Here is a 15,727-nt window from a genome sequence, read left to right on the forward strand (position 1 = left end):
TTGATTTCTGTCAGTTTATTAGCACAACAATAAAGACATGTTTACACGTACTGGATACAATAGAGGTACATAAGGAGAGTGCTAATGATGCCTGCTTAGCAACCACTCGACAACTGACATATCATGATTTCTTCATTAATGATAATCAGAAGTGTGTAAAAAACTACAATTGGGTAAAAAAAAAATAATTTACTTACTGATTTTTTTATTTTTTTTTTACGACCAAGCGGAAACATCGAAACTATTTGGAAATTGATAACTCTGGGAATCAGGCACATCTGTTAGCGGGGAATTCAGCCTGTGGCCTGACATTGCAGGCCTTTCATTTACTCCTGTAATTAACGCATTTCTCAGCTTAACCCTAAAGCCCCGGAGGTCTTTGTGGTGGAAGCCTTAAGTTAAAACACTGGCAGTTGCTGTGCTGCAAAACTTCCCGACATGCATTGTGAGGCATCTTTGCGCAATCTGACAACAGTTATAAAAAGATTCTTTAACAAAGTGGTACGGATCACACAAAGTGATGATGACGAGCTGTAGAATAAATAATGGCAAATGATGCAAATAAGAACGCATTTGAATAGATGGAGTATACATTCTGAACTTTCTACACTTGTAGAACATTTTACAGAATAGAAATTTTATAGGATATATAATACATGCATGTAGAAGAGGGACAAAGGCAAAATACATATGTCCATATGGTACCTGGGTATAGATCCTACACATTTGTGGAACAGTATACTGCAAAAATGAACACCATACTTCCAAAAGATATTCCCTTATTAAGAATTTTAATTATGTTGAGTACTCTCTAACACGTTGTTCCAAACGCGTCTTCATCTGGGTCTTTGACCTCATCTGGCTGCGACGTTTACCAAAAGAGACTCACGGTTTAAACAGGCTTGAGGGTTGTGCTCAATGACCAAAAAGCTCCTATGCCTTGAGGACGGGGCGGAGTCAGCCTGGATGAGACCACTCCTGGAAACAGGATCAAAAAGTTTCTTCGTTGGATAAGGCTAAACAGTTTTTTCTTGGCTGTTAAGTGTTTCTTTAATTCAGGGGTTGTGAACTTGGCAGATTGTAGCTAGAAAAGGAGTTTATTATTTTAGCCAAACACTGGAAAAATACTTTAGCAGCAGTGATTAACATATGAAAAAAAGGAGCTGAAGTTCATATACTTAAAGAATCATCTGTAGTAGATTGTACATTATTGATCACAAAACATTAATCCGACACCATGGTTTGCTTAAAGGTCCCCTACAGTATGTACCGGTCTCGGAGCTCCCCCAGAGTGTGTCCGTTAATGCTTCAACTAAAATAGCTTTACCTTAAGTTCCAATTATTTTACTCCTTTTCCAAACGCGCCGTTTCAGTGTCGATGTAATTGAGCTCCTGACTAAGCCCCACTCGGAGCTGGGTGGAACCAACAATCAGCAGCATTCCGGGGGGGGGGAGGGGAATCATCTTATATAAGGTAAATCGAATTGGCTTTCTTAAACACAAACTGAAAAAGGACAAAAAGCAAGCAATGTGCAAAACACTGGAAACTCTTTTAAATGTCTAAAATGACTTAAAAGTGCGCTTTGCATAATAGGTGCCCTTTAAAAAAATTAAAAGCGAGGGATAAGACTGTGACGCATTCTAAAAAAAAAAACACTGTAGGGATGCAGTGAAGACGCTTGTACAAGTATCTAGACTGCTCATATTTTCTTAGCATGAATTAATAATGCAAGAGTCACTGGTATGTCAAGTGTATGTCACCCATATGACAGGTGCATAACCAGTTGATGACGGGATAAAAGGTCATCTCATGCATATGCTGTGTTTGTGGGCTTAAACTTTGCCCTGTGTGGTTGTCATGACATCCTTCAGCACCTCACCGGTGTGGTCTAGGATCCTCAGCTTCCCAGGCACAAATTTATAAATAAGCAAGTAACACTGTACTGGTTTTACTGTCTCGCTTTAGTGTTTATGGTTCAGGTATAAAATTAGTAGACGTGCTCTCTGAGGTCCTCTCAGTCCTTGATCCTGCTCTGGCTGCTGGCGCTCTGAGGACGCAGGTGATAGGAGTACTGCTTGGACTGACTCAGAGAGTCTAGTAAGTGAACACACTCCACGCCACTCACTGAGGAGAAACACACATCATGGTTAAATTCAAAACACATGCATTTCAACACTATTCCAGCGCTAACAATAAATGATTTTGTTGCAAACATTATTAAAAAATTCACTCAGGACCAGATGATGATTTTCAGTGCATCTTTGTAATATAGGATTTTATACTCTTTGTTATGCACTTACTTTGTTTGGTGGGCTTAAGCGTAAGGTCATGCAGATGTTGACTCTGGCTGTGTGCAGCGAGTGCGGACACGGCTCTCAGAGAGCGCCCTCTTTTGGCTTGGGCTCCTCCTGTATGTACATAAGGTGCACATTTCTGATTCAATTTCAAAAGCATCACAAATGCACTTACACACACACATTGGGGATACGGTACAGAGATGAATGGACAGAGTTCCGATTCGGCCTGCAGGAGTGTGTGCGTGTGTGTTCAATTTGACTGAGAGGCTGAGAGTTGCAAAAGGTGGTGTGTGTGTGTGTGTGTGCACAAGGAGACAGCTCGACATTCCACCTGACAGCGCTGAACTTTTCAAAGCAGCCCAACTGTCAGGGCGGGGTGTGTGTATGTGTGTGTGTCTACCTTGCTTAGCTATCATCACCTGTTCATGTCTTTGAAGGTCGGTTGCGTTACACTGGATCGAAACTGCAGCTTATCTCATGATATGAAAGCGTGTGTGAGATTATGAAATGGAGGAATGTCGCATAACATTATGACACCTGGGCTGCTATTTATGGTGCGTCTAGGAATTAGGCTGCACCTAAACATGCTGATATGAACGTGCTTGGAGCAAAAGAGCAGGACGAAATATTTATCATCGCAACTTTCTGTAAATGCTCTAACAAGCAAAAGAAGAAAGTATAGCATCCTGTCTTATGAGCAATAAAGTAATTTATATGGATGTTTATATTTATTTAAAAAAATAACTTTCTTGTCACTTTTATTATTGTTTTACTTTCAAACATTCACGTTTTAACAAACCATCTCCCATGTTGTCATGTTTTTGGTAGTACCCCCTCTTTTAACACACTGTTTTTGTGTGAAAAAAAAAATGATTGGGCGCAATTATTACTTTATATGAACAACAACATATAACTTTTTTCACTGTGGGAAAAAAAAAGGAAACAGCGGTGTCACAGTGACGTCGTGGTTAGCACTGTCGCCTCGCACTTCCAGGTTCCGGGTTCGATTCCAGCCTCGCGTCTGCATGCATGGAGTTTGCATGTTTTCCCCGTGTTTGGTTCTCTCCAGTTTCCTCCCATAGTCCATGAAATCCAGGGTAATTGGCGTATCCAAATTGCTTTTAGTATGTGAATGAGCATGTGAGTGTGTGTATGTGTGTGCCCTAGGATGGACTAGCACCCCGTCCATGGTGTACCCCGCTTCATGCCCAAAGTCTCCTGGGATAGGGTTCAGGCCCCAGATGACAGAATAAAGCAGCATAGACAATAAGTGAGTGAATGAGAAGAAACATGTGGGCAATGATAAGCACCACCTTTCTTGCCAGTTTTAAGAGGATAAGTTGCAGCTGCTGCTAATCATTAGCCCTTGATTAATTGATCATCAGCAGACCTCTAGACGTTTTGGCAGTTTGCTGATCTGGAGCATTCAGGTGAAGAGGCCAAGAGGGAAAGACATAAGCAGTGGACTTAAGGAAGCAACTGTCGCTGCACATCAATCTGGAAAGGATTATAAAACCATTTCCAAACTATTTAGAGTTCAACATTCTACAGCGATAGAGATTATTTACAAGTGAAAAGCAGTCAAGACAGTTGCCGAGCTTCCCAGAAGTAGACCTCCCAGCACATTCACCCCAAGGTCTGACCATACAATGCTCAGAGAAATACAAAAAGAGAGCTACATCTCAGACTCTACAGGCCTCACTGAGCAAGTTAAATATTTAAGTCAATTACAGCACAATTAGAAAAAGACAGAACAAGTATGGATTGTTTGTAAGGGTTGCCAGGAGAAACCTGTCTGTCTAAAATGAATATAGAGCCCGACTGAGTTTCTGAACAAAGCACAAGGCTTCTGGAACAATGTCCTCAGCAGAAATACCTCATATTTGATGATTTGGGCTTGTTTTGCAGGGACAGGACCTGGGCACTGTGCAGTCATTGAGTTGACCATGAACTCTAGAAGCAAATATGAGGCCATCTGCCTGACAGCTGATGACTTGGTCGAAATTCAGTCATGCAAGAGGCCGATAACCTGAAGTACACCAGTAAATCTACATCGGATTTTTTAAAATAGCTAAAAAATGAAAGAATCTAGGTTTTGGAATGGCCTAGTCAAAGTCCAGACCTCAACCCAATTGATGGGACCCTAAAAGAGTTGTCCATACGCAGATGCCCGAAACCTCAATGAACTGAAGCAATTTTATAAAGAACATCTCAGTCTCTCTACAACGATGTGAGAGACTGATAAAGTCATACAGAAAACAATTACTTTGATAAGTTGTAACAGCTAAAGGTGAATCTATAAGCTATTGAGTCATATGGATATTTATTATTTATTATTGTCCATATTATTTTCCTTTTCCTTCATTTTTTTATAATATAAATAATAACATGGTGAAAAAAGGTATTTGTTGTTCATCTGAGGTTGTTTTTGATGATTTTTACACACAAAAAAATAGAATTAAAAGAGAGGATACTAACTTTTAAACATAACTGTACTTCTTCATTTTTGGTTTATTGATGAATTAAAAAATGCTCATGTAAATATAATTCTTGATGGTACATATACCAATGACGGTGGTAAGCCATCATATTAAATTAAAATTAATTACATTAAAATAAATAGATTAAATAACATCAGCAGCAACCTCATTTCCCCTCTCGTCTCGTCCAACCATTTAGCATCACCAGTATACTAATCACCGATCTGATCATCTGTCATCGTCCGCACCTGTTTTTCACTGGTTCATGCCTTAAGTTACATGTTTTCCTTTCAGGAAGCCTAAAGAAATACTCAAGACTACATAAAAAAATACAAGAAAGTTTGGCTGTTTGGAAGCAAAATATGAAGAAATAAGGCCTAGCTCAAGACTTGCAAAGTACCATATATATTATATAGTATATATTATCATATACAGTATAATTATAATTATTGTAAAGGACTAAAAATTATAAATATTATTATATGATAATATCAGATGATATTACGATCATTTCTAACCCTTGAGCTAGACTTGGAATGTTTGAGTTGTAACAATGTTACATTTAATTAATTTCTAGGAAAGAACAACTAAAATGAATGTTATAGAGTTTAACGTCCTCTCAGAGTCCACCAAAGGTGTTGATAGCTATTATTTTGGCATCCTACTGTACTTAGTCTGTAGAATGTGATTTGAGACAGGGTCCTGAATTCACACTGAATGTTTATTAGTTGATGTTTACAGCTTTCAGATTAATTTACATGGTAGTTAATGAACCTACATTAACTTACGATGTCCTTGTACATTTGGAGTATAACAATTTCTTTTTTGCATTTTATATTCATGTTTACACTCACCATAAATAGTTTGTAGCACTGAGCTTTTCTTCGTCGCAGCTTTAGCAGGAGGCGAGTGTGCTCTAGGAATGGCTTTCTGACGAGAGTTGTCGGCGTGGAGGGGTCGCTCCCATAAAAACTGAATCAGAAGAGCAGTGACTTCTGCAGACTCAGGCTTTTTCATGTTTCCACACACCAGTTCTTTTAGGCGTCTCCGAACATGGAACCTGGACAACAGGGTTTAAAAAAAAAAAAAAAAAAAAAAAAAAAAAAAAAATCGGGCATTACAACCTGTTAAAACTCGAATCTGTGATTTTAGGTACTACATTTTTAAACGGCATCAGAATATGTGTTGTATTGTTAAGGAGTTTCAGAGTTGACATAAAAAAGTAAGCTTAAACATAATAAAACAATATCATAAGCAGTATTAAGTGACTGACATTTATGATTCAATATGGCTAAACATTTTATTTTTTTGCTCCCACGGAGGCTAATGTGGAATAGAAATGAATTGTCCCAGTGCTGTTATAATAAATATCAGCACTCTTGGAACACCGCTTGTCCAATCCAATTAGTGAGGAGTATGGGCACCATGTAAGAAGAACATCCTCCATCTTCCTAGAGCTCCTACCTGTGACTAATCCTCAGGACCAACAATAAGCCTGCTTCAACTGAGGATGGATAGTTAGACCGATTTTAAAGACTTAACTAAATCTGCTGTAGACAAAAAGATAAAACATAATATGCGGGGTAGAAATACAACAAAAAACACCGTAATCAAACCCTCGACCCTGGAGGTGCGAGGCCATCATCCACATACTGTACGTACCAGGTCAAGTCCCAGTATGGGAATTGAACTGGGAATGTGCACGCTGTTGCCTGCGCAGTGGGTCACCAAGATAATGCTACTGTCTGCAAAATTATAGCTAATGTTGTTGCGGCAACTTTGTGTCTGAGCTGATGAAATCAAAAGCAGGTCTCGTAGTCAATTAGGAAACACTGAGTTTACAGCATTACAAATTCATGTATACATGAGTTCCACATGTACAGTATAATGCATAGGTACATCATACCCTGAGGTTAAACGCCTTATCAATAGCAAACGTCTTATCGGATGCTAAGCTAAGTGATGGACGGGCTGCATTTTTTTTGGCCCGTGAACAACGGAAACGTCTGAATGAAACTTCAGCTGTTTATGGTGCAATAGTCAAAACGACTTAATAGCATGGTACACAGTTTACCACAACATCCCTAGTGTTCATCAAAGCAACCCAGCTTTTTTTCTTTTTTTTTTCTTTTTTTTTAAAGAGTGCATGTGTGTTTTTGCGTTATTAAGGGAGTCTCTGTAACCCATTATTTTGATAAAGCCATTAGCAAAGTACAGCTTAGCTCAGCAGCATAAACTTTTACCCACTCTTAACCAAACTATACTCCACACACATACACACACACACACATACCAGGCCGAGCCAAAAACTCCTCCAGTGAAGTGTTAGTGTGCAGGAGGGCAGGGTGCCAGACCACAGTTTGAGCAGCCACATGTGGGTGACATATGGGCACTAACGTTCTACCCACCAGTCTCCATCCATCCAGCGTTAGATCTTCCTTAAACTGTCACTGTTTAACTTTCATTAAAGTTTATAGACAGATTGTATTTAAACAAATATGGAAATAAAATGTTAGTACCTCCTCCACGCTGTCTGTATCACTCTCGCCGCTTGATTCCTCCTGTGGAGACTCTTTCTTCTGTGCTCCTTCTCTTTTTCCATTCGCTTTCCTTTCTCAAGCTCTTTGCACAAACCTCTCTCTCTTCCTCTTTCTGAAAGTCTTTCTGCTTCTCTCTCGGTCCTCGAGCACTTCTCCTCCTCTTTCTCAGACCTGCATGTCTTCTCTCGTTTAGGCCTGGATGGCTTGTTCTTTTCTCCTTCAGTCCGTGTCTCCCTCGCTCTAATCTTCTCCTGATGTGCTTGAATTGGACCTGAGATGAAGCTGCTGGATTGACTGACAGCTGCAGGAGGGGGCACCACAGCTGGATGGCTTGTTTTGGACTCTGGTTTCGAGTTGGTTTCCATGTTGGATTCTGGTACAAGAGCAAACAATAAATCAAACAACAAAAACAAATCAGAACATTTTTTTGGAACAATAAAGCAGTGATTTAACATTCTCAATACTGATTGAATTAGGAACTTCAAACACATGTTGTTATGAATAATGCATCTGTATGCAATTGATGATTACATCTAATAATAAATGACTGATATATATGATTATGTTGCAATAACTGAAGCACCCTGACATGAAGCAGAATATCATTAAAGATGCTCAACCTGGAGTGCGACCTGAAGTCATGGGTCTCGCATTCGCATTCGGGTGCGTCTGTCTGGCGCTGCCCGGCCTGCTGGAACCTGCTGGAGAATGACGCTCTGGCCGGGCTACACACTCCTCAGGTGCACACACACCGCTCACACATACATCTGTCCTTGTGTCTGATCTACCGGGGCTCTGAGAGGTCATACGCAGCTGAGACGCGTCTACAGACACAGCCCTGTGCTCTAAAAAAAAAAAAGAAAGCAGGTATCGAATTTAAATACGATATCTTTAAGTACAATAAATAAAACTGAACATATTTTGATATATATATATTTCTCATAATCTCACCTGGCCCTTTTGGCTTTTTCTCAGTCCTGTCATGTGATTGACTATGATGCGCCTTTGATGATTTTCTATGTTTGTGACCTTTAGGCTTCATGTCTTTAATCTCGCCGACGGCGGGTTCAGTAGCAGCAGACGGCAGCCTTTCAGTAGCAACTTGGACCACAGAGATCTGGCGATGCTGTGGTTCGGCTAAAGAGAGCTGATGTTCAGCCTCACGCCTGCGCTCCTCTTCCCTCTTCCTAAAAATATATGCGAACATCCTTTCAACATGAACCAATTCGTTCATACTAATAAAACGTTTAGAAAAAAAATTTTAAAAAAGGTTTTCGGTATTAATAATGAGATTAATATTAAATATATAATAATATAGAGTATAATGATCTCTCTGTAAGTTAAATAAAAAATAAATAAATAAAAGTTGCTTAAATACACAGCACTGTTAAATTCTTGATTGTGATTGGTCAAAGGCTGCTCTGATAATCGTTTCTACTGAAAATAGATACAGATACACACATACACACGGGACATTCGAGTCAAACCGGGACTTGTGATGAAATTTGATGATGAAATGATTCACGGAAGATTTCCAGCACATTATTACTTAGCCGCAGTAAAAACTTTAAATAGTGCAAACATAAAAAAAAAAAAAAAAAAAAAATATATATATATATATATATATATATATGCTAAATGTCCGCAAATAATCACGGCCGGGGTGAATCGGAGCCCACTGCAGTCATTTCTGTGAACATTCAGTGAGTTGAACGTCTGATTGTTCCAAATCATTACATAACTTGTCACCGCTTTGCAGAAGAGACACATCTGTCTGTTGGAACTTACTTTTGTGTATATACAGTACATGTGCATGTTCGTGTGTTTGTTTAAACAGGATATTTGTAAGTGTGTGAGCGTGTGTGTATTTATTCATCTGGTAGGCTGACAGACAGATTCTAAATGTCAGGTAAAGCAGCTGCCCCATTAATAGGAAAGCAAATAACCCTTTCTTTTTTGTCTATCAGTATCTCTCTCTCTCTCTCTGGCGGTAAGCGGCTTGACGCCGTTGTCTAATCACGCCTTGAATCAGACAGCCAGATAAATGAGCACTAGCAAACACCCCCATGTTAATCTGCCTGATGCAGTATTCATATACAAATCCATCCATTACGTTAATCAGTCTACAACCCTGTCAGACAGTAATCGGATTATTCGTCACGCTCCCTCGCAAATTGAAATGTAGCTAAAACAATTGTCACATCCTCTTCATATCTAACCTTTATATTCTATTTGAGTCAAAATGACTACTTTGAGATTGGGACTCGAGCTCAGTCGGACCAAAATGAATTTTTCAATATTACACACCATGTAATTGGATTGATCCCTATAATGGACATGAATAACATTTTTAAAAAATCGTATTACACGTAAAATTGTGCTCAGATCATTTTGGCGTAGTACCAAGAAAAAAATTACATTTTAAAAAAAGATTAATCTTTGTAAATGTAAAAGGCGGGGAGGGGGGTCAAACAGTTTTAGCCAATCACCCATGATTATCATCTCTTATGTACATGATTTACAGATACCTTGAGGTGTCAATTCCTAGAAATCCTGTTTACTAGAATAATTACCATTCTATCACCATGATAATTGGGTCCATGAGGGCTTCAGCTGGGCCAGATCTGTGTACGAGTGTGTTGGCATGTATCTGTATGACACATCTGGGAATACCTGACAGTCATCACCTTACTGGGACATTTATCTGGTTCCCACTTCAGCTTGTTATGTACAAATGTGTGTGTGTGTGTGCAGTTGCATCTGTTTGTGTGTGTGTGTGTCTCACTTGGCTGCATCTTTACGGAGCTGCTCGTGCCTCATTAACAGGTTCTTGCGCTCTTTGAAGGCTCGCCGCACTTTATATCCTTTGTACAAAGCCTGAATGGAAGATGCGGCGATGTCCTGGATGGCAGCGATGGACAAAGCACTGTGCTCCAAAAGGAACTGCGTCACCTCCTGATGCTCTCCCAGTAAGGCGTAGTCCAGAGGAGTGTACCTGTACACACACAAAGTTAAACTACACAAACTGTAATATGCATCACACCATCTATGTATTGAAACTCCATGTGTGCGTGTTATGAATTGTGCAGGTTGTGCAAACATGTGCATACATTAAGTTAGAAAAACTATTTATTAGATATACAAAATGAATTATGTATAAATGGTCAGGATTCTGTCCGTTTTAGAATCAGGATTAGGTTTGTGATTAAATTTAGAGCATAGTGTAGTATTACTAGATTCTGTGTAAAAGCTTACTAGTATTAATGTGTTCATATACTGTTTATGTTTAAACCCTGCCCGGCCAAAAAAAAAAGTCACACACTTTAATGTCTCATTGGACCGCTGTTGGTTGTAACTGCAAGCATTTTCTCCAAGATCTTGTACTGATGATGGGAGAGTCGGACCTCAGTGTAAAGTCATCTCCAACACACCTTAAAGATGGTCTGGACTCTGTGGTGACCAATTCATGTTCAACAATGACATTTCATGCTCCTTGAACAACTCTTTCACTATTCGAGCCCAATGAATCCTGGCATTATCATGTTGGAATATGCCCATGCCATCCGGGTAGAGAAAAAAAATCCATTGATGGGAAAAATCTGGTTATTCAGTATATAGTCAGGTAGTCAGCTGACCCTATTTTTTGAGCACATAACATTGCTGAACCTAAACCTGACCAACTGAAGTAACCCAAGATTATAACACTGGCCATATAGGCTTGTACCGTAAGTCTATCCTAGCTCCCTATTACACAAATCCCTCAATAGTGATAAGGGGGAAAAAAAAGACCTTGATTTTTAAATAAAACAGAAAGTTGTACCACAAAATTAACTTTACCACAGTGATTCTAACTTTGTTAAGATTACATCATGGTGTTTACACAACATTGAAATCACATAATGTCTTATACAGCAGAATGCATCATGGACATTATGCGGCACACACCTGTACTCCATTAATGCCGGGGTAAATGTAACCGAGTGTACACATCCTTTTTGTTGGCTTCAACATTGTTAAACAGCTGCTTTTTACAACTTGTAGTTTAATTAAACTGATCATGTGAAAAAAATGTGTTGGCTTTTGATAGAAAATGCTCTTATTTCATTGGTAAAAATGTTGCTTAATTTTATTCTTAAGTGATTCAAATAATCAAAATATTCTACTAAAAAACAAGACTTTTTAAAGTTGAACAATACTTTATATTTAGATTGAAAGATTATTAGATAAATAATATATAAAAAGATTTCATAAGTTAATGTTAATATTAATATAAAGTTTATATTAAGTTAATAATGTAAATTATTGGTATAATTATTAAAATAAAGTGTCATTTAACAACATTCATCAAAAATATACATCATCTCGGATGGTGAAGCTGGCAGTAAGGAGATGTTTATTTAACAGTAGTCTCAGAATTTTTTACACTTAGTACGTTTTGTTCCCACGGGAATCTTAAAAATTCCAGGTTTATCAGTAACATGAGGGCTGTTTTTTCATCTTATTAACTTGAAAAGAGAAAGATTAGAGACTTCAAGGAATTAGAGACTGGTAACGGAATGACTGTTAATAGTAGCTATAACCCAGTAATGACAGGAACTAACTGGTTGTGATGATGTGTCACATGATTAAACATAATTATGAACAGGTAATAAAAAGCGTGGCGTTTTCATTTATTGAGAAACGATAGTCATCAATGGCAACCTGATGTAATAGATTTAAAGAAAAATCATTACTTTATTGGAACATAATACATTTCTAGCATAAATTACCCTACGTTTTTTTTTTTTTTTTTTTTTTTACCATCTACTATAAAATTATTGGTACCCTTTAAACATTCACAGCACCATGAAGTTCACCACGAAGGTGCCAGTGTCCGTGTTGGTGGATAAATGTTATGTTACAGTACTGTCATATACACAGTACTGTATACAGTAGAGTGCATGTGTGTGCACTGAGCTGTGGATTACCTCTCCTCTGTATGCTCCATGTGGTTAGGAAACGCTCCACATCCCAAAAGAAGTTTCACAGCATCCAAATATCCATTATTACATGACCAGTGGAGCGCCGTCCTTCCCTTAATATACAAAACACACAAACTTTATTAAAACAATCTATACGATATTTTGTGTCCAAAATTAAAAGAAAGGTGTCTTTTATTGATTAACACTGATAAACCCTCTTAAACATTATTAAACCTGTTGAAAAATGTATACCCTTTCTGGACAAAACCTTCCCACACTCTGATATGTCTATTAGCTTGGATTACTGTACAGTGTGTATTCGCTATGACTTGGTTCAGTACATTAATGGTCATCAGCTGACTTCATTTATCGCCACATAACGCTGAGGCCTAATGAACTGAAGCAGCCTCAGATCATAACACTGCCTCTAGAAACTTGTACATTAATGGTCAATATCCATTAGGCACTATGCATGATGGATGCATCACTTCATGCACATGTACCCTGACACGCCCTTCACTCTGAAATAGGGTCAATCTGAACACATCAGAACATTTTCCATTGTTTGAAAGTCAAATCTTCATGCTCCCTGGCTAGATGAAGCTTTTTTGTGATTAGATCCAATCCCGCGAGTCCTCGTTACACTGTGCATGTGGAAATGGTCTTACTTCGACTATTAAACATAGCTGCGATTTCTATTGTCAATTTTTTATGCAATTTCACGAGCGTATAAGTAATCTCCGAGCAGAGTTTATATATTTTTCCGATCACGATTATTCAACAAAGTTGACAGTTCAGAACTATTAATAATGCATTTGATGGTTCTTAAACCAATTTTTATCATCTCATCAAACTCTCTAGTTGTTTTCTTCGCTCGACATAGGCCAATAATTTGACCACCTGAAACACAGTACCATCTTTTCCATGACCACGAGATATATACATTTTCTAATAGTTCTAATAGATACAGTAAAGTTTTTGCAAAGAGACATTTACTTAACATTTAAGCTAGTAGTCTCCAGTGTCAGCACTTTTTTCCTCCATGAGCATGTCTTCAGAACAAAAGACTTTCTGTAAGCTTTCTAACATCAGAATAAACCTTTTTTTAAATATATTTTTTATTATTAATGTCAAATGATCTGTTGACTTACTATCTGTTATAGCATAAGATAACAAGAACAAAATTTAAAAACGGCAATTATGGACAAATTGCTGCTACGTATATATTAAAAGTCTAAAACACATGAAGCATCATACCACATGACATATTGATTATTTTTCTTACATCTGCAGGGTTTTGCTCCTTGCTTTCGTTCCTACCTCTTTATCCTGGATGTTAGGGTCAGCATCATGTTGGATCAGCAGGGCCATGCAGTTTATATAACCTGCATACGCAGCGCACTGAAGCGGTGTCCTGCCTGCATGATCCTGCAGGTTCGGCCCGAGCCCGTTCTCCATCAGCACCTCGCACACCTCCGCATTTCCTCCCAGCGCTGCCCAGTGCAGCGCCGAATGACCGTCTGTGTCCACCAAATCCACACGTGCCCCACCTCGACCACACATGTACACACACATCGTTCTTTTTACATTCACAAGAAATCAATCAGTTTCCTTGTTCCCCAGCAACACATACACATTTTAAACTCCAGTCCTTAAAGACTTTCATAGGATATTTATTTTAATAAATATTCAAGCTGTTAATATTACTATAATAGATAGTTTTAAAGAACAAAGCACTACTGCATAAGAGTGACCGGAGAATAATATTCTGTAACTCCTTATTAGGATATGTTTTGATACCAGGATTTCAGTACATTTCTACACGTGTGTGTACACACAATCACCTTTGATAAGGGTGAGAATGACATCACGGTGACCCATCTCGCAGGCACGGAACAAAGGAGTGTGTTTCATAACATCCAGAGGGTCCACCATGGCTCCTTTTTCCAGCAACAACCGCACAGTGGATACATGGCCCGAGAGCGCAGCTGCATGCATTGCTGAAATTACACACACACACACACACACACACACACCCGAGTAAACTTGAAGCGAAAGATCTGCCAACGCAGTTCATATGTTATCTTATCTAAACCAACTTGTTTATCCGATGATTAGCATGTGTAGTGTTTACTCTGGCTATTGTACAAGCTTTCTAACACGTTCAGGAGTTGACTTGTGTAAATCTTAGGTATAATCTTTAGTGTATTAAAATACACAAATACAAATCTTACACTGGTGCAGCAACACTGCTGAAAAGAGCTGATACTGTCAGGATTTCATTTTTATTAATTAAATTCTATTTCGTTTTCATCACATTGTCTTGGATAGACGGATATTTACAGATTTTTATAATAATAATAATAATAATAATAATAATAATAATAACATCTCATAAAATGTATAATAATTTATTTTAAGGTTTATTTAGCTATTTTTATAATCATTGTAAGTATTCCTTTTTTCTTTTCTGATTAATTTATTTGTAGATAATTACAGCAGTAAATTATTGTTGTATTTATTTTGCCATTTAATTAGTCTTTATGTGCTAATTAATCATTTTTATTTGTTTTATGAAAAACTACTTTGTTATTGAAGGAAGAAAAATACATTTAAAAAATATATGTATTGTATTGTACATTTTATTGCATTTCCAAAAAATTTAAAATAATTGTTCTGTACAGGGATTGGACAATGAATCTGAAACAATGGCCAATTTAGTGTTGGAGGTTTCATGGCTGGTCTTTATCGATTGCACATTCCACCAGTAAGAGCAGAGTGTGAAGGTTTAAGCAGAGTAATAGCACGTTTTTGCTTAAAATATTACAATGCACACAACCATAATGGGTGACATATCAGAGTTCAAAAGAGGACAAACTGTTGATGCGCGTCTTGCTGGCGCATCTGTGACCAAGACAGCAAGTCTCTGTGATGTATTAAGAGCCACGGTATCCAGGGTAATGTCACTGTACCACAAAGAAGAATGAACCACATCCAACAGGAGTACAGTACCTGTGGACGCAATAGGAAGCTGAAAGGGATGTCCGGGAGCTAACCCAGACTGCATTCAAAAAACATAAAACCACAGATGCCCAACTCATTGTAGAATTAAATGTGCACCTCAACTCTCTTGTTTCCACCAAACCTATTCGTCGGGACTCCACAGGGTCAACGTACAGGGCCGCGCTGCTATACCCAAACCATTGGTCACTTGTGCCAATGCCAAACGTCAGTTTCAATGATGCCAGCAGTGAAAATCTTTGGCTGTGGACAATGTGAAACTTGTATTGTTCGCTGATGAATCCACCTTCACTGTCTTTCCCACATCCGGGAGAGTTACGGTGTAGAGAAGCCCCAAAGAAGCCTACCACCCAGACTGTTGCAGTGAAGCAAGGGGTGGATCAGTGATGGTTTGGGCTACAATATTATGGAATATGTAATATTTGTA

The 15,727-nt window shown here is 38.4% G+C and overlaps 1 protein-coding gene across 3 annotated transcripts in view; it reads right to left on the reverse strand.

Annotated features, from left to right (window-relative positions):
- invs (inversin) overlaps positions 1 to 15,727 on the reverse strand; it is a 42,934-nt gene continuing 27,207 nt past the window's right edge. For all 3 annotated transcript variants that reach the window (XM_053487459.1, XM_053487457.1, XM_053487458.1), the window contains exons 10-19: positions 14,124 to 14,279; positions 13,600 to 13,829; positions 12,286 to 12,392; positions 10,104 to 10,313; positions 8,270 to 8,505; positions 7,939 to 8,163; positions 7,298 to 7,691; positions 5,633 to 5,838; positions 2,302 to 2,409; positions 1 to 2,125 (exon numbers count right to left, since the gene is read on the reverse strand). In XM_053487459.1, the coding sequence (XP_053343434.1) occupies positions 2,016 to 2,125; positions 2,302 to 2,409; positions 5,633 to 5,838; positions 7,298 to 7,691; positions 7,939 to 8,163; positions 8,270 to 8,505; positions 10,104 to 10,313; positions 12,286 to 12,392; positions 13,600 to 13,829; positions 14,124 to 14,279 (1,982 nt within the window). In that variant the 3' untranslated portion in view covers positions 1 to 2,015. The remainder of the gene's footprint in view (positions 2,126 to 2,301; positions 2,410 to 5,632; positions 5,839 to 7,297; positions 7,692 to 7,938; positions 8,164 to 8,269; positions 8,506 to 10,103; positions 10,314 to 12,285; positions 12,393 to 13,599; positions 13,830 to 14,123; positions 14,280 to 15,727) is intronic.

The sequence above is a fragment of the Clarias gariepinus genome, chromosome 26 (assembly GCF_024256425.1).
Source record: "Clarias gariepinus isolate MV-2021 ecotype Netherlands chromosome 26, CGAR_prim_01v2, whole genome shotgun sequence".
Classification (NCBI taxonomy): Eukaryota; Metazoa; Chordata; class Actinopteri; order Siluriformes; family Clariidae; genus Clarias; species Clarias gariepinus.